At 38.1% G+C, this 18,756-nt stretch overlaps 1 protein-coding gene across 3 annotated transcripts in view; it reads right to left on the bottom strand.

Moving 5' to 3' along the window:
* Window positions 1–959: 959 nt before the first annotated feature.
* The window catches only part of Fam83b (family with sequence similarity 83, member B), a 79,656-nt gene continuing 61,859 nt past the window's right edge, over window positions 960–18,756 (bottom strand). For 2 of the 3 annotated variants that reach the window (XM_006510953.3, XM_006510952.4), the window contains exons 3-5: window positions 16,518–16,682; window positions 15,609–15,733; window positions 3,554–6,585 (exon numbers count right to left, since the gene is read on the bottom strand). In XM_006510953.3, the coding sequence (XP_006511016.1) occupies window positions 4,281–6,585; window positions 15,609–15,733; window positions 16,518–16,682 (2,595 nt within the window). In that variant the 3' untranslated portion in view covers window positions 3,554–4,280. Of the gene's footprint in view, window positions 6,586–15,608; window positions 15,734–16,517; window positions 16,683–18,756 lie in introns of all 3 variants that reach the window. The other variant, NM_001045518.2, reaches the window with a different exon arrangement.

Raw genomic sequence — 18,756 nt, forward strand, 5'->3', positions numbered from 1 at the left:
GAATATCTTATCCAAAATCAGATGTTAACAACTTCTGTAAAAGTAAGCTACAAAATTTTCTTTTACTAAATTTTCTGAATCTACAGAAAAAATATTACTTAAAATAACTTGTACAATAGAAATGAAAATAAAGAGGATGAATCATGCATCTTGTAGGCAGGGAGACACAATCTCACAATGCATTTAGGGTATTTCATTATTATGAGAATATCTTAGTGAACTTACACTCCTGGAATAGCCTATGGTGACCAGATTACACATCTTTACAGCATCTTGCAGTATTGAGGGCTCTAAGTGCGCATGGCTGCTTTGGTGTATAGAAACATCTCTACATATAGAAAATGTGTGTTGTAAATATTAGGCAACAGAACTCAACAGCACAAATACAGACAACCCAGTGTTGACCAAATGAATGTGTAAAGTGAACAGTACTGTGACTGAAGATCCAAGACAGATACAGGGTTCCACGAGAGCGTCTTTATCAAAGGCATTATAGAAGTTCGACTGTCATTTTCCACGTGTATGTGTGAGTGTTTGTAGACTCATGTATGCAGATGGGAAGATGTATGCATGTCCACATGGAGGACAGAGGTTGACACTGCGTGTCCCTAGTTCAGTCTCTGCTTTACTTTACTGAGGCAGACCCTTGGTTCGGTCTAGAGCTCCTCAGTTGATGACGCCGAGCTATTCAGCTTGACTGTGGAGCCCTCTCCAGGTTCTTTCCCTCCTGTATTAGGATTACACACATGCCACTGCACTCTTCCTGCTTTTATGTGGGTACTGGGTATCTAAACTCTGACACTCACATGTGTGCGGCAAGTCATTCATCTCCTTGGACCCTGAGAAATATTTTTAATAAATTATCATCTAAATCCCTGATTATAATTCCTAAAGGGAAGAGTGCACTTGAATGAGGAAATCTAAGGTATATAGTGCTAAAAAAACACTCAACAATATAGTATTTGTACAAAATTATTTAATGTTCATTTACTAACCAAAACGTTAATTTGGAAGAATATTTCTTTGAAATATTGCATGTATATAAAAAGTCAACAAGTTGATTTGTTTATAAATTTTACCACTTTTTAAAAATATATCAGAACCCAACTTAAATTCTAATTTTTAAACATAATCCCACATTAATCATGAGTTTAGTTATTATAAAGGAATGATTCTACTTTAAACCCCTTAGCAAAAGGCACATTAAGAGACAACAGATATTCATAAAGCAAAAATACCAGTGGAATAAGTGGCAAAGATAGTTTTTGAGTAAAGAGAAACTGAATGTTCTCAACGTTGAGCCCCTATCAATCTTCACAGACAAAAGAGTGACACCATGGCCAGGACTGGACAAGCCATCACTGGAAGGACATAAATAGATTAGGATAACCATCTTTTGTGCTATTCCAGTGCCACCTGCCAAGAAACACTGTTTCCTTGTGTTTCTGCTTATAAATGACAGCCCCACATCGAGGGAAATGTACTTACCAAAGTTTAATATCAAAATATACCTATGTAACATATTTTCACCAATATCAATATGGGAAGTAAAATAGAAAAAATATATTGTTTGAAATTACATCCACCAAACCTGGGAAATATCTACTTAATACTGTAACAATGGTTACTTTTTTTTTTTTTTGAAGTATTGTGTGTTCTCAGTCTTAATCATGGAGAATTTCTCAATGAAGACATTTTGGAAAACTATGCAAACATTCAGACATAAGGGTGCTTCCAGAGGAAAGCATTAGAAGAAAGATAATCAAAGAAAAGAGGCTGAGCATAAATCTCTTGTGAAAAAGCCTAAATTACCCAACAGGCAGATGAAATGAAGCAACCTCCACTCCTCGCTTCCCAAAGAAGAGCCTAGTGACAATTTAAAAGAATGTTTCTCCAGCTAACCATATTTTCAGAAATCATGGGAGTTGCTGTATTTGGTGGCATTAAGCTTTTACATATGAACCTCTGGTCTGAGAAAACGTGTACACTAAAAGCTTGTTTTAAAGTCAAAATTTCTATGAATTGGCTCCTTTCTCGTGATGAAATTTTTTATACTATTATTAATGTGGACGGATGCAAGTTCATCAAACTTCTGTTTCCAATAGGCTCAGACCAGAATCACAGAGCTTGGCATTTTCCTCAATTCCTATGGGAGGTAATAAAACTACTTTTTTTAATGATGTAAAACTGAACATACCTTCTGGATTCTTACTCATGAAATATTCTTTCTAGATGGGTACTGCCATATTCCTGCAGGTTATAAGGCAAGGATGAGCCAAAGAGGGATGGGATTTAACACTTCAAAGGTAGGTTCACAAAGCAAAGCAGACCAGTCACGGATGCTGTACCACACACGGGCTTGAGCTCAAACAGCCTGCAGCATTACGTGCCATGCATGTCTTGAAAAGCACACAACTTCTGTGCAGTGTAGTTTTAAGTAGATGTCTTTCCTAAGATCATTGTGTTGAACCCTGGGCTCCTTTCCCACCTAGCTTTTCCTCCAGGGTCTTTTCTTCCTCAAAGCCCTGATGTTACAACTCATTCTGGTTCCCTCTCTCATGTTCTCTCATTGTCACACGTCAGGTCAAAATGGCCACAAAGCAATTAAAACTGGCCCTGCCAAAGTACACCAGAACCCAGTCTCCCCTTACTGTTCGAAATTTTCCTACCACCATCACTTGATCCCACTGTGCCCTTGCTATCAGGTGACATTCAATTAAACTTTTCCTGCTTGACTCCTAGTCTCCAATAGAGCAGGCATTGAGCCAATTGTTATGGGATGCTAATGTCATATAGAACTTTATGTTTTAGAATCATTGCTTGTTAATTATGTGACCTGGAATATTATCTATAACTCTCATATTGATTGGAATCTCAGTAATTTATAAATAACAGTGTCAATGTTATCACAAACACATGATGCAATGTAAGTTTGTAGGGCATGACCTGGTTACAGTTATGTACTCAGGAAATGGTAGGTGATCTATTTTATAGCCTCTTCTGTCAGGATTCTTCTAAGGTAAATGATTTCAACAGCACAGACAATGACATTTCATAGTACCAACTGCATATTGCTTTTTAAAATTAACAATAGAGTGTTCTGCATAGCAATCTTTAAAATATTAAATAAGATATTTGAAACATTTTTAAAGCACCCCATGGCTCTCACACTGTCTTTTGCTTCCTGAATTCTACCTATTGTACATAATACAAATTCATGTTAAAGTTTCTGCAATGAACGGGAGGCATTTTTGTTCCTTTATAAATGGCAAATGGTATCTTACAACCTGAACATAACCATCAAACTAAAGTATGGAAATGCTTCCTTCCAGGCTGGCTGTGTGACAATGAGAGAACAGGCCAGGCTCTCACAACCCCTATCTAACCCTTGTAAAACAGTGTGTCACCACACCACATCCAACCCAACCTTTACAAAAGTAAACAATTTTCAAACAACACACTTCCGCATTGGTGTGTCAATCCAACATAAGGGCAGGCAGAATTTTACAGCTTTAGAAGGTTTTATAGATAGAAGGTTGCGGGGACTCCCATAGGCTGTTCACTTGCTTTAAATTTTAATTAAGGAAGGACTACAAGAGATGGGCAGTGCAAAGCAGAACACTGCACAGTACCTACAGGTTAGAAAATAAAGCCTGTGTGTGTGCAATATGCAAGGCTGATGCTTAATGCTGATGTACAGAAGTGCAAACACACTGCAGGCTCAATAAGCACACTGGCCTACAGAATTTAAACGATACTTTGTTCAGTGCTGCACAGGAAACATAATAGGACAATAAAACATATTAAGTTAGTCTATAGAGTGTAACAACAAAAAGGGTTTGTTGTGTTTCCTTGTGTCTCTGAAAATATGAAAAAAATCATAAAGGTTTATAAAAAGCACCAGTGATAAGTATTATGAACTGTTTTTATATGAAGACTGGAATGAATGATAAAATCCAAATGTAGTCTGTCTTCTCCACTGAGATTTCTTCTAATCAAACACAAGATTTTTAATAGATAGGACACAATGAATCCCATCTACAGCTATTTAAAAACAAAAATTTTAATGTATTTACTAGGATAGTCCTTTGTGGGGTAACCAAGTACAACTAATTTTAGCCCAAAACAGTAATTTTTCTGTATACTGTTATACATTTACCCAGTTCTCATATAGAAAACTCTTGGCATGATACAAAAAAAAATGTGCAGAGTGTTCTTTGGGCAAATATTTACAGCTACATTCATTGTATATTTCAATTGCCATTTGAAACGGAAGTATTTCACTTGTTTTTGTGTATGAAGTTTCCGAACTTTTGCATAAATCCCCGGAACTTGTTTTCATTGGGGGCGTATGAATGATAAGCACCAGTCTTATAATTCAACATTGGGCTGGACCTGCCATAAGCGGTGCCCATGGTTGAGGATTTGACTTCTGGGCGGTTGACATGTGTATTTGTAACGCTGCTCGCTGGCTGAATAGAGCTCTCAATCTTACAAAATGGCTCGAATCGACTGTAAACTCGCTGGTTGGTGGAATGAGATCTTAGAAGCTCATTGGGCTTTAGCACCGGAGAAGGTGTTGGCCGTCTGGCAGGGGTCATGAGTGAGCTGATCTCCTTGGAATCCCGGTATTGGATCTGTTCGGTATTAAATCTTGGGGCGGAGGCATCTCCCGCTCTCTCGGAAAGTCTCCTCTCAACGGGCCTCGGAGAAGGCGCTATTCTTCTACTTTCCTCAGCTTGGGAACTTATCCCTGGAGAGGCGCTAACCGCTATGTCCTCCTTGCTCTTGTGGATGCTGCCTTGAGAATTTGACGAGGAGGAACGCTTTCTTCTGGGAGATGAATCAACTTTGGGTTCGGATTTTTTGGGCTTTTGATTCTCTTCACCCTCAGAAACCAAAGTGTCAGAGCTACTACACATTCTATAAAATGCGGGCGCCTTGTTTTTAGCTAGGCTTTCTCTCTTTTCTGGGGTGAGACTAAGTAAGGACCTTAATTTCTGAGACCCCTTTTTCAAAAAACTCGGGGAGGCTTTGCCTTCCTTTTTAGAATTAGGCTCTTTGTTGGGTTCTTCCTTATTCACATCAAGCAAAGCAGCAATGGAAATAGATTTGGTGGCAGAGGCACTTGGAGGGTCTCTCTCGATAACCTCGTCATCATCTTCCTCTGCGCTGTGGGTCACGTTGTGCATGCTTTTAGAGCTCTTCAGCACAACCTCCTTGGGTTTTTCTGGTTGTCGAATCCGATTTCTGGTAAGGGTACTATAAACATAATTCTTGCTATTCCCATGCTCTAAATTGACCTTCGAGTGGTCAAAGGACGGGAAACTGCGCCTTTTGAGCAGATTGTCATTTTGCTGATTTTCTGTGTTCTCCCTCTGCTTATTGACACACAGGTTTGTATAGATACAGTTGTTTAATTCTGCTCGGCCATTTGTTCTTTGGTTTAAGGCTTCTGGTTGCTTTTCGGGAACCTGCAAGTTGTGCATTTTTGGTTCCTCTTGTTGTGTTGGGAGCTTGGAGCTTGGTTCAGGCAAAGGTTTTTCTGTCAAGGGCGGTGCATTTGTGGAGGTATCTGGGACCTCATTAGGTGTATCGCTTCCTTGAGAACCGATGATGGTGGAATTTGAAGAGCCAGTTGTACAGCTGTTGACTTCTTTTTGTTCCGGTAAAGTTGGTTTAAACACAAACGAGGAGCGGAGCCTCGAGTGAGTATAGAGTGCATTGGCTTTCACGGCCTCAGGGTTTTCGTAGCCTTCAAATCTGTCACCCAGGGTGGAACCATTTGAATCAGGTGGGACTTCTGAATTGTCATTTAAGTACGATTCAATTCTCCAGCTCCGCAGGAAAGACTTCGTGGTATTCTCCAGAGTTGGCATCCGTTGTTGTATAAAGCGGATATGATTATCTGTCCCGTTAAATGACCTGCGTACATTTGAATTCCTCTCTGCAAGATTTGTGGTTTTTCTCTGGGCAAGCCGATCAGCAAAACTCTGAGCTGGTATGTTTTGCTGGCTTCCTTGTCCTCCCCTTAATGAGGATGCTACACTGAGACTGTCTGAAGGCCTTCGCCAGCGTCCAGGAGCATTATTGGTCCGATTCATAGCTCTGTTGAGCAGCAGGTACGGTGTTGTTTCCGGTTGTTCCCCAGCATAGCTATGCCTCTTCCAGTTTTCATTGAGCTGACTGGGTTGGAAGTGGCGGATTGTACTTGGACCATTGAAGTTTGGAACAAAATGAGGTTTGTAGCCATGGTTTCTCATGCTGTGTTTGTCCTGATCATTTAGAGGATATATCCCTCTGCCTTTGAAGTAACTAGAATCTAGTTTATGAATTTGGTCTTGTCTGCCAAAAAGGTTTCTCTGGCTGGAAACGGAAGCTAATGAAGAAATGGATCGCTGGTAAATGCCATTCTCCCACAAGGCTTTGCCTGGCTTTGCCCTCACCGATTCTTCCTGAGCAAAAGAACTTGGGACAGAGGACCTAGCATAGAGTGTTCGAAATTCTTCATCAAATAACTCTACGAGGTGGCCTGTGATTATCTGAACCATGCTGAGATGAGCTTTCTCAAATGACCACATGTAACTGAAAATGAAACAAAGAGGAGAGATTTAATTTTGATCAGAGATTAATGACATCATAGACTTCAACTGAAAATGTCATTTAAAAATGACAGGGTGCTTGTTTTTCTTGGCTAGCATATTTAGAATGTTTAATAACTACATGCTTATAATAAACACATACACATGTCTTAAATAACAAAGCAATTTGACTTCCAGTTCTAAGTCTATTCACAATTTTTTATACTATATTCCAAAAGCTAAAAGTTGTTGTATATTTTGTATCTATATCTGACAAGATATTATGGAGTTAAAAACAACATTGTAATTCACCTATTCCAACCCAGCAGGGCTAAAGTGAATCATGAGAGGCTGGGCTGGCCTCTGCAACCTGGAGCCATATGATGCTTGGTTTACTTCCCCTCATGTCCAAATTGAAGACAGGAGTAATATCACTAATGCCCTACCATGAACACAATGCACAGAAAGCCTGTGTTAATGCATGCAGTTTGAGTCTCCACTCCTTCAGAGGCTTATCTCCATGGGTTATTCAGTATAATTTGGGAGGCAGAGAGCTATAAAGAGAACAACTGTGGGCTGCTTCCTCAGTCAGCCATGGATGGACTTTACTGTATTCAGTCTACACAGGACTGTAAGGATCCTCATAAAAACATGGTATTTAAGATGCCAACCAAGATCTCTGAACATTTTACACAACTTCTGTGAAATTAAAGTTTGTAATGATTTCACAGCATTTTATACAACTTCCAAGCCCTTTTCCTACACAGTTTTGATGTTAGAGAAATCTTGAAATTTCATATTGATATTTGAATTTAACTTTTGAACACATAAATTAAATAGAGAAAAATAAATTGTTAATATTTTATATTAAAGAATATGTATGACACCCTGGAGTTTACTGAAAATAAAATGAGACAAATACTCTCTATGCTGAATTAGTGTATTATGTGTATAGGAAAAACAAATACAAATATAAACATTTCTTAAATGTGCTGAGTAAAGCTTAATATAATATCCCAAGTGACATTATAATTTTGGAGTTGTCATTCTGATATGCTCAAGTTTTTATGTTACATCTTATGAAGTCATGGTGTGTGAAGACAATTTACTAGGTATGCTGTGTCATGTGAATATGTGGGCCAGCAGGATGATGTAAGAGAAATGAAATGGAAATGAACAGTTAAAGGAAATTTCTGGGCATGCCGACAGAAGTAAAGAAATAAAAAATAAATTAAAAAATTAAATGTTCAATCAAACTGATGCTATGAATGAGGCAATGTCAGAAACTGAAAGCAACAAATGTGTGTTCAATTCACAGGTATGCAGAATTGCCCAGAGAGAGTGGGAGTCAAAACATAGGAGCAGGTAGTTTAACTGCTCCAGTTTATTCAGTCACTCAGACAGACAGACAGACAGACAGACACACACACACACACACACACACACACACACACACACACACACACACACACCAGGACACACCACAATATACTTAACTGGAATAAAGAAGTGGTGTGAGGGATTTGGGAAGTGTGTACCTAAGTTTGAAAGCTAAGGAAAGTTTGGGTGATTAGGATTTGTCCCCAAATTCCGATAAATTGTAAGATAAAGAAATGTTTGGGGATCACATTTTTAGTGGTTATCTGTTAGTACACACTTGAAAGATCAGGCATGTAGTACACACTTGAATTTACTATAAAGAGAAAAATGTTAGAATAAAGTATAGCCCATAAGAATACGAAACACAATATTCTCTGAGAGTTGAGTTTAGGAAACTGAGAATATAAGACAACTGGAAAAAGTAGTCTTTTAAATGCTGTCATAAAATTGCAGGTTACAGTGAGGTATTCAGTTGAGTGTTTCAAAGGTGAATCTGAATGGACATGTGAGACACTTGAGGGCTGTGTGGAAGAACTCCCGTGCTTCTCTGTCACGATGGGTGAATTGTGTCATCTATGAGGGATGAGGTGCAGATCTGCACTGTCACTACTGAGCTCCTTTCTCCGTAGAATCAATGTCCAGTGTCTGCTTGCGACATTAACCAGCCTCACCAGGCTTCTCCATCCAGTTTGTGAGTCTTCATCCCATCATCATTCTTTGCCAGACCTGTCTTTGTTTTGGTCTTCTTTGAGACAGTGATACAGGCAGAGTTTTAGGCAATACATCCACACAAAGCTCTCTCTACTTCTATCTTAGTTAAGTCACTGTTCCAAGTATCCTTTCAGTGGTCCACACAAAGCAAGGAAGTGCCTCTGAATAAATTCTGGTTCCCAGAACTAACAGAAATAAACAGGTTCTGCTGACACTGATTCTAAAAATTCTCACAATTCTGTGTCACCCAAGTCATTGTGTCATAAGCTATTTTGAATCTAAGCATCTTCATTTCCATATTGGTCAACTGACACAGCATACAAGTCAATAAAGACTGGCTTATGTCATATTCCAATATAGGACTTTCTAACTTTCCTAAAATAAAATTCAAATCCTTGCCTAACCTTAGAGAATGCTCTTATATGTTTTTATCCCAGGATGGCAATGGGATCTTCTTGCCTCAATCTCTTGAACGCTAGGGTTACTAGCAAGTGCCACCATTCCCAGATTATTTTTTTGGTTCTTCCTGGATATCTTACCACTGGCCTAAGATATTCAATCATACATTTCTCAGACCCTTTTGTCCCCAGATCTTTGCAGTTGCTCTTTCCTGGTAATACTGTTTTCCTTCTGAGTCTTTGACTCACATCCTTTTAGGGCTTTGCAACCATTGTATTCAAAGTACTTATCTGACCATTCATTTACCTTAGTCTCCAGAGTCTTTCTGTATCTCCTATTACTAACTGATGCTTCACAGTGTACTCTGATTTTGTTAATCATTTCCACTGTTCATTAAAGGAAATTTTATCTCAGGTACCCTGTACAGCTTATTGAGATCTTTATCCCCAGGTATGGTGTTCTGAAGATATTCAAAGTATTTAATAAAAAAATCCAAACTACTGTTGAAGTGGGAACTGTATCAGATCATATTTGTATAAGTTGAATGCCAATAATAATGAAGCGTAGAAGCCTAGTAGCTTAAGATACCACACTCAACTTCAGGCGGTAAGTCATGCTTGCAAACCTTAATACTGGGAGGAGAAGGAAGAGGTATTTACATGATTTCTATGCAGCTTAGATTACAAATTGAAATCATGTCTCAAAACAAAACAGAACAAAAAGAAAATATCTATAGGACATGAGAAAAGAAGGAAGAAGAGAATTCAGACACATCCCTACAGAAATGAGAATGAAACAAAAGAAGCCAGGGGGAAGGAATTGCAACTTGCCCTGAAAACAGCAATGGCCAAGGTAACTTCTTGCTAAGAATTTCTTCTAACTTTCCAACCAAAACACATAAATCAAAGGAATGAATAAAAGTTCCAGACCCAAACACTGTCTGTATTCATGACCCACTTTAGATCTAAGGACAGACACAAACTGAAAAAAAAAAAAAAGAGTATCTTGAAGATGATGCTGAAGATAAAAGCCATATGGTATCAGAGAAAACAGACTTTAAAGTCTGACAATTTATCAAAGACAAGACATCAGATGATGGTCCAAGGGTCAATTTTAGTTTAGCAAGAAGATAATGTTTGTTGAAATCATAATAACACTCATTCATAATTAATGAGTAAAAAACATCATCATTTGTAACAATTGTATTTATGTACTAGGGCTTTGAAGTATATTAAGCAAAGTAGGATAGACTTTAAAGAGTGACTCAAATATAATAGTGTCTACTTTCAATAATGGATTTATAAATAGGCAGGTGAAAAACACTATGAAACAACAGGAATAACTGAAATATTCAGAACACCTCTTCTCCGTGTCTATAAAATGCCTCTAGGACAGACCATCTTTAAACCAGAAATAAGTCTTAACAAGGAAAGAAAGACTTGAATTATCAAAGTATCCTTTCTGATAATAGTGGAGGAAACCAATACCATGAGGAAAATTAGAAAAACTTTCTATCTCCAGTTGAGCTATAAATAAGCAATTCAGAAAAAGACAGATAAAGAAAAACAAAAGAAAATGGGACTTAGGAAAACATGGATCAAAGCAGTGAAAACATGGACTGTATTCCTAGCTTAGGTCCTGTTAGCCTAGATTGCGTGTAACACATTGCCAATCAGTAACCGGACATTTGGAAAAGTCATTCGTGTGCTGAAAAGTCTGTGCAATCCACTGTAAAACAAGAGCAATAAACAGAAGGGAAGGCAGAGGATGGGAAAGCAAGTAGGCAAACAAACATAACAAACGAACAAACAAAACCAAGCAGAGCCACTGGAATGCCCAGAGGTGTCAGAGACAGGCTGAGTGACTGCCAGAGTGAGCCTGTGACTCAAAGGCAACTTCTTGGCCAATGAGATATGCTGTTTACATCCGAAAACGAAACAAATCCAACAATGCACACACACACACACACACACACACATACATACACACACACACACACACACACACACAGCATAAAGGGTGGAAGGCACCAGGGGAAAGAAAGGTATTCAAATTCATCCTTTGGCTTGTGCCTGTGCACGCATATGCACCTAACTTGCTAACACATTCGCACTCACGTGAAACAAAGATAAAATGTCTATTCATTTTTGGAAGGTAAGTGAAACACTTCAACAGTGCTCAGTTCTAACCCAGTTTCAATAATGTAAACCTGGTTTTCCCATGGAGAAGAAATTTGTGCTCATACCCTCCTAGAAGAATGGTGACAAGACTGGAAAGTGAATACCAGTGGGTGGAAATAGACCTCCGTCATCATAATGAAACTGTAAGAGCTAATAAGGGAAATCCATGAATCGGAAAAAGCAGTCTAATGAGATTATTTAAAAGCTGGAAATCAGTATCATGAGAGCTGGCCAGGAGAACCAAGAACTGCATCTGAAGGCCAGGACCAAGGGCAACTAACTTAAGGCAGTAAACAAGAAGTCCACTTTGGACTGTTATGTCTTTAATCTTATTTACATTAAAAGACCATACACAGGTATTTACTTGGGTTGAAAACACTTTCTCTTCCCTAACAGGACACCATACATCAGTCATAAACTGTCAAGTATAAGTATTAATTCACATACCAAGGGTGAGTTAAGAAGATCGTTTCCTGGCAACGGGCTAAAAAATAAAGCCCATGGGATTCAAGTAGTGAAAGTATATAGGTTGTAGCATGAATTTCAAATGTGACCATCTTAATGCTTGATTAAAAATAGCACCTTAGAGACACCAACTTTTGAGAAAATCTTGTAAAATTTTCACAGGTCATAATATAAAAAAATATAAGTGTACAATAATTCATTTTCAGTGGGGCTTAGAGACTCACATCTGTAACCCCTGCACTGAGCAAGCAAAGACAGCAGACCTCAAGTGGAGGCCCTGAATATAACAAACAAAAAAGATTCCTTCTCAATTTAATATATGTAAAATACCTTACAAATATCTTCAAAATACTGCTTACAATTTCAGGTGGGGATACCAAATTCAAAATATTATTTATATTCATTAACTAAAACATGTTTGTTTTATTTCACTAGGACACATCAAATGCCTGTGATTTCCTGATAAGCCATCACTCTGTAAGCTGTTGCACACATGTGGCTGTTGTGATTGCAGAGTTCAGACATCTCTACAGTTGATGAGACTTTAGAACCCAATGGCTTCCAGGGGAGGGGGCAGGTACCAATTAAAGAAAATATTTTGAGCTTGGTGTGGTGGAACATACCTGCATCTCAACATTGACCAGAGAAGACCCAGGAGAGTGGGAATAGCAACCTAGACTATATAACCCATCACAGGCAACCTGAGCAAGAAAGTGGTACTTTGTCTAAAAAAGTACATAAAAAGAACTAAAGAAAGAAGAGAGGAAAGGTAGACATGGAAGTAGTCAAGGAAAGAAAACAATTACAAGGGTGCCCACAAGGAAAATGGAAAATGATATACTGTAGTGTGAACAGCTCAAGCTATTTTTTACTAGAAGGGAATAGGTTTTGACCACAGTGGTTTACAACTGTCATATAATAACTTTTTAGGATTTTTTTTTTTTTTTACAATAGGAAATTCAGCCAAGGAGGAGAAGAGAGATGGCTTAGCACATGTACTGCTCATCTAGGGGACCTGAGTTTGGTTCAGCATGAGGTGAGCAAGATCAACAATAACAGACATGATAAAGTGGATGTCGGCAAAGCCCATGAGGCTTAAACCTACACAAAGCACTACAGGCAACTAAGGAATGTCGAGAGCAGGGCAATAACCTACCCAAGGGAACAGAACACCCAACCTTAGCTCTGAAAACATAATACAAGTAACAGTCCATAGACTGAGCTGTGTTTATGTATTTAGGAATATATATACATATATATATGCGTGTGCGTGTGTGTGTGTGTGTGTGTGTGTGTGTGTATGTGTGTGTATGTAACAACAACTAATTTTTAAGAAGAAGACATGAATTTGAAGGGGGCAAGGAATGGTGTATGAGAGGGTTTGGAGGGAAGAAAGGGAAGGGGAAATGAAGTTATTTTATTATAATCTGAAAAAAAAATAAAAAAAATAAAGAAGTAATTTAAGGAGATGAGCAGGAATGGCAAGGAATAATTAAAGGGATGGTAAGGAAGCAGACAGGAAGTGCTCAATGCACAATCCATACTTCAATGTACTATGAAACAGTTCCTTGTACAATAAATGATACAAGGAAAATAAAAAATAAAAATGACAATGTCTTCCAACACACACACACACACACACACACACACACACACACACACATATATATATATATATATGAATATATATAATATTTAAAATGGTCTTGAAATAACACAGAGAATGGAATTAGTAGAAAAAGTTTTAGATGAACCATAATATTCTCTCCTCCTAAAAATTCCATATTGTCCTCCACTCCTCCACATGGCCTGACGTTAGAGAGGCTTTGTAGATTTGGTTTAGTTTGGTTTTGGTTATTCTTTTATTTTCTTAATTAAAGTACTTTTTAAAAAATCCATAGCCACCAGAGTACCTCACCTCCAATCATGACAACATTTAACTATCAATTCATAGTGGCAGGAACAAATGAGCTAAATTCTGTAGTGAGTATAACATGTTCAACATCGAGCCACAGAGTAGCTGTGATGTACTTAGACAAGGGACAGGATGTGTATATTAAGTAAGGTCAATCTTAATTAAAATTCAATTAAAGCCCCTCTAAAAGTAAGTGTGTCTGAACAAATATATACATATATAATGAGACTTTAAAATGACTCATTAAGTTCAAGTACTAGTTGTAATTTCTGCTCTTAACTAGTTTTCTTTTGGAACTCCAAACAGCTACAAAGGAGGGAGGGAAGGAGGGTGTGAGGAAGGGAGGGAGGAAAGGAAGGAGGGAGGGAAGGAAGGAAGGAGGGAGGGAGGAAAGGAAGGAGGGAGGGAAGGAAGGAAGGAGGGAGGGAGGAAAGGAAGGAGGGAGGGAAGGAAGGAAGGAGGGAGGGAGGAAAGGAAGGAGGGAGGGAAGGAAGGAAGGAGAGAGGGAGGCTCCCTGATCCTACAGCAAACTTAGGCAGAAAATAACAAAGAAAGGCGTAAAATAATAGCCAATATTATTGTTTGGGGTACGTAATTATACAGAAATCCCATGTAGTTTGTTCCATGATCATCCTCATTTTATATAAACAAAGGAAAATGCAAGATGAGCCACTTCAAGCTGTTATTTCCTTGCAGATAGTTACACTTATCAAAAGGCAAAGGCTCTGCCATACTGTCCTGTTCACCTTCACAGCTCTCTGGAGTCATTCCCATGTCTTCTGCAGTAGGCCTACAGTACCTTAGTGACTTTGGCTTGACAAGTATAAGAGTTTTTGATATGCCTGTTTATATAGATTTACTATGTATTACACTCAGGAATAATGCATTTCTGGATATTATTGAACAATTACCTAGCAATGTTTACACTCCACATCAGCCTGACCAGGTCAGGTTGTTGTTCTGGCTTTCTCAGGTGTATACATTAAGTCAATGTATACATTGAACAATCCTAAGGAAGTTCTCGTGGCCTCTCAAAGTGCAATGTTTTTTACACATTGATTTGTTTCTATAGGTGTCAATTATTTGTTTTTTTCTACATTTTATTCATTTAGTTTTATTGTGTGCATTTGTGTATATGTGTGTGCCACCATGGATGTAGATATCAGAGGCTATCTTGTGAGCATCGAATCTCAGCTTCTACCACAGGGGTATTAGGAGTCAAACTCAAAGCATCAGATTGGCATTAAGTGCCTGCACAGGCTAAGTCATCACCTGAGCCCTTCTTTTCATATTTGAGACAGGATCTTGCTATAATCCTAATTGAACTTGTACTCACTAGGTAAACAGAACTGGTACTGAACTCGTGACAATCCTCCTGCATGCTGAGGGATGAGGCATACATTACCAATACTGGCTGAAATGACTATTTCTAAATTAATATTACTCATTACCTTTGTAGGAGTTAATCCACTTTTGCCATTAGAGAGTTGCAAATCACCTTCCATGTTAGCCAACTCCCTTGGTGTTTTGATAAAGGACCTGAAGCCAAGTTTCAGGATTGTCCATAGTCACACAAGCAGCCTGGGTACCACAGAGATGTTTGCAAGGTACAAGTCTCCAAATCTTCACATTATAGATTCTGAATCATTTTCCAATTTTTAAAAGGGATTTAAAAGATGAATAATCATGTGTATGTATCTGTGTATGAGTTTATAAATATGAGTGCAGTTCTAGATGAGACCAGAAGAGAGCTGATGCGCCCAGGGCTGGAGTTAATGGTTGGGAGCCTCACTAGATGAGTGCTTCGAACCAATCTCAGGTCCTCCATAAAAGTAACAAGTTCTCTGAACTGCTGAGCATCCTCCAGCTTCTTTTTTACTTATTTTTAAGATACAACTAAGTTGATACTGCTAACATCTCAAAATAATAACTTATTTCAGTGGGTGGAAATGCTTAAAATGAACACAATATTCTTACCTGTAAGACCCATACATCACTTTCTGGCAGTCAACTAGCAAAAATTTCTGTTCCATTTTTCCGTGGAATTTTGCTCCTGTTTTTGAAAGATAATCTTGACCTTTTACTGTCCGTATGCGAATGTTCTGCAATTATATGGCAACATAAAATTATATCTAAGAGTGGAACATTTTACAAAGTAAATAAATAATGACGTAAACCACCCAAAACTACTTATTTGAAACAAACTTAAAACATACAAATAAGAAAACTGCAAATATTTCCCTAAAATCAAATACTAAAGAAAAAGATCGGGGCAGTGGTGGTGCATGCCTTTAATCCCAGCACTTGGGAGGCAGAGGCAGATGGATTTCTGAGTTTGAGGCCAGCCTGGTCTACAGAGTGAGTTCCAAGACAGCCAGGGCTACAGAGAGAATCCCTGTCTTGGGGAAAAAAAAAAAAAAAAAAAAAGGAAGAAAGAAAGAAAAAGAACCATTTCAATGGACATGTTTTCTGCTTACACAGAATGGTTTCCTAAAAGATTTCACTGTGAGAAACACTTGCAGATTATAATAGCTCGGTGATCCTCCCACAAGTCAAATGTAACTGAAAACACGAAATTAACAATGCTTGGACAGAGCCACACATACCAAATTGTGGAGTCACTTGCCTGTCAGGGGTTTCAAAGTTGTGTCCATGAAATGGAATCACCAACTCTTCCCAGAGGCAGAGCTAGTGCAGAAGAGAGCAAAGGCACCCTCTATCCAGAAGCAGATCCCAGAACAAACAGGCCTTCCACTCCTCCAACCACTGCTCCCTCTCCATTATTTTGTCTTCAATTTGACTAATTTATCTTAACCTGACTCAAATTTGACAAGAATGAAAATGGTAAGCAAAAGTCCGTGAGGGGGAAGAAAAGTGAATTCTTACCCTGAGACGTTGAATTTGACAACCCTGTTTTTCAGTCATTGTTAGAAAATGACTAAAATTGGACTCATCAAGTAGAATGTACACAGATATTCCTCGTGTTGATGCCTCTACTATTTCTTTGAAAATATCCACATCAGTAAACACATCCATCACTATAGCAACCACCTGTTAGAGACAAAAGAATGGGACAGTTTTAGAAAAATCAATAAAGATCAAGAAACTACTTAGCTTTGGTAGAAATCAAAGAAAATGGAAAGCAATTAAATCTATTACATAGAAATGCATAAATACCTGTATCATTTTAAAAATGCATGATAATAAATAAAAATAAAATGTGTGTATTTCTATAACTTAGGCAACCTGCAGTTATGGTTAATGGGAATCTTTATCTCAGACGAATCTTCAATTAAAGGCAAGTCTTAATATGGTCTCCAGCACTGGTTCTAAACCAAAGATAGCAAGGGAGTTTTAAATTTGTCCTTAGTAGTCATCCAGTGAAAGGTGGGATTGTAGAAATTGTAAGAATGAAGGTAATGATGTTCTGGGTTACACAGGATGATTAATTTGAGAAAGAAAGACACTGTGGGACAAATGTATGCTTTCTCAATGAAGGTGTTGAAAGGCTGGGACAGAAGACTGAGAAAGATGGGGGACAGAAATGAAGGAGATAATGGGTGGGAAAAACAGAGCAATATGTGTATGCACCTAAAATTAGCATTACAGACAGAATTTAGGAAAATAACCCAAAGTAACAAAGTCAACAACAAGGAAGCAAACAGTCAAAGGTCAACGTGATTGAGAAAAGAATGCTGTAAGGACAGCCACTAAGTCGAAGGCATATGGGCTGACTGTTGCAGGGAGGCTGAGGCCCAGAAGTCCTGAGAGAAAAATCAAGTGTGAAGAAAAGGAAAATCTCTTGGTTGACTTAGCACATTAACGCGCAGAAAGACATTGTTTGAGGGACATGGAGCAGCTGGTATAAGGGATCAGGGTTTCCTGACAGAGGAGTTGTGTGACAGGCTCAGTACAGGGATTCCAGAGATAGTGTTAGCATTAAAACAAAGTGAAGCTGTGCATGTGGACATCTTGAGGAAGAGTTAGTCATAGAAGAATGAAATCATTTTTATTTACCCCTATTTAGGCAAAACACTGAACCATCCTTAAATTATATGAGATGGTGACATTCCCCTGATGGCCTGTAAAACATATTGTAATCAGGCTGTGGAGGGAGTAGACTCTCACTGAAGCATCTCCCATTGCTGTCCTATATATGGATTGCTATGAGGGGCCAGAATATTACAAAAGCAAGAGAAGAACATTTCACCTGTCTTGAAAACATTCCTCATGATCTCAAGTGTGTTATGGCTTCAAATCACATCTACATGTGTTAATTTATTTACTGTATTTTAATGAGTGACTTGATGACTATGGGTAATAAAGTTTTAAAAAGTTCATGTTTTATAAAACACATTCTAAATTATGTTCCTGACATAGTCTGGCAGCACTCTTTTTTTTTTTTTAGCTAGGAAGAAAGTTTAAATAAAGAAACACTACTGTCCAAAGTGATATTTTTAACCAGTATACATGAATCCATTTTAATTTACCAGAGACTCTCATGTAACAAGTTATTTTAGACTTTGAAAATGATCAAAAGCCCATACCATAGGGTTTTATTTGCAAGAGTAATTAAAGTCACTCAGCCAGCGAATGATTCAATCACAGCCAAGATAGAACAAATACCAGTCTTTCTTGTGTGACAGATAACAGACTAAGTCAAGATATAGTACACTAGATAATACATCTTTGATATGCTTATCTGGGGCCAACCAAGTCTGGCAGGTTTCTAAGCATCTGCTTTTTCTACCCTCAGTGTTTGGAAGCTATAAGAGATCTACAAAGCTTCAACCATGCTGTGGAGGGCAGGATAAAATAAGTTGTTCTGTACAGGATTAGTCTTGGCACAGAACAGTGATCAGAAATGACGTATGTCAACTTGACCTGAAAATACCATGTACCCACTTATTCACTGAGCTGTAGAAAATGACCACAATGACTACATTTAACCAAAAAAAAGTATAGAATGTTAAATTTAGATTTGATATGAAATATAAAATCTAAAACGAGACTATCTGGTCAATTTAGTCTACTAGGAAAAAGTGTCTGATAGTAACAGACATATGGAGAATATCTATTCTACAGATTCATGTGATGCAGGATAGTAAAGCCCACTTTATGAATG

This window comes from Mus musculus, chromosome 9 (assembly GCF_000001635.26).
Source record: "Mus musculus strain C57BL/6J chromosome 9, GRCm38.p6 C57BL/6J".
NCBI lineage: Eukaryota > Metazoa > Chordata > Mammalia > Rodentia > Muridae > Mus > Mus musculus.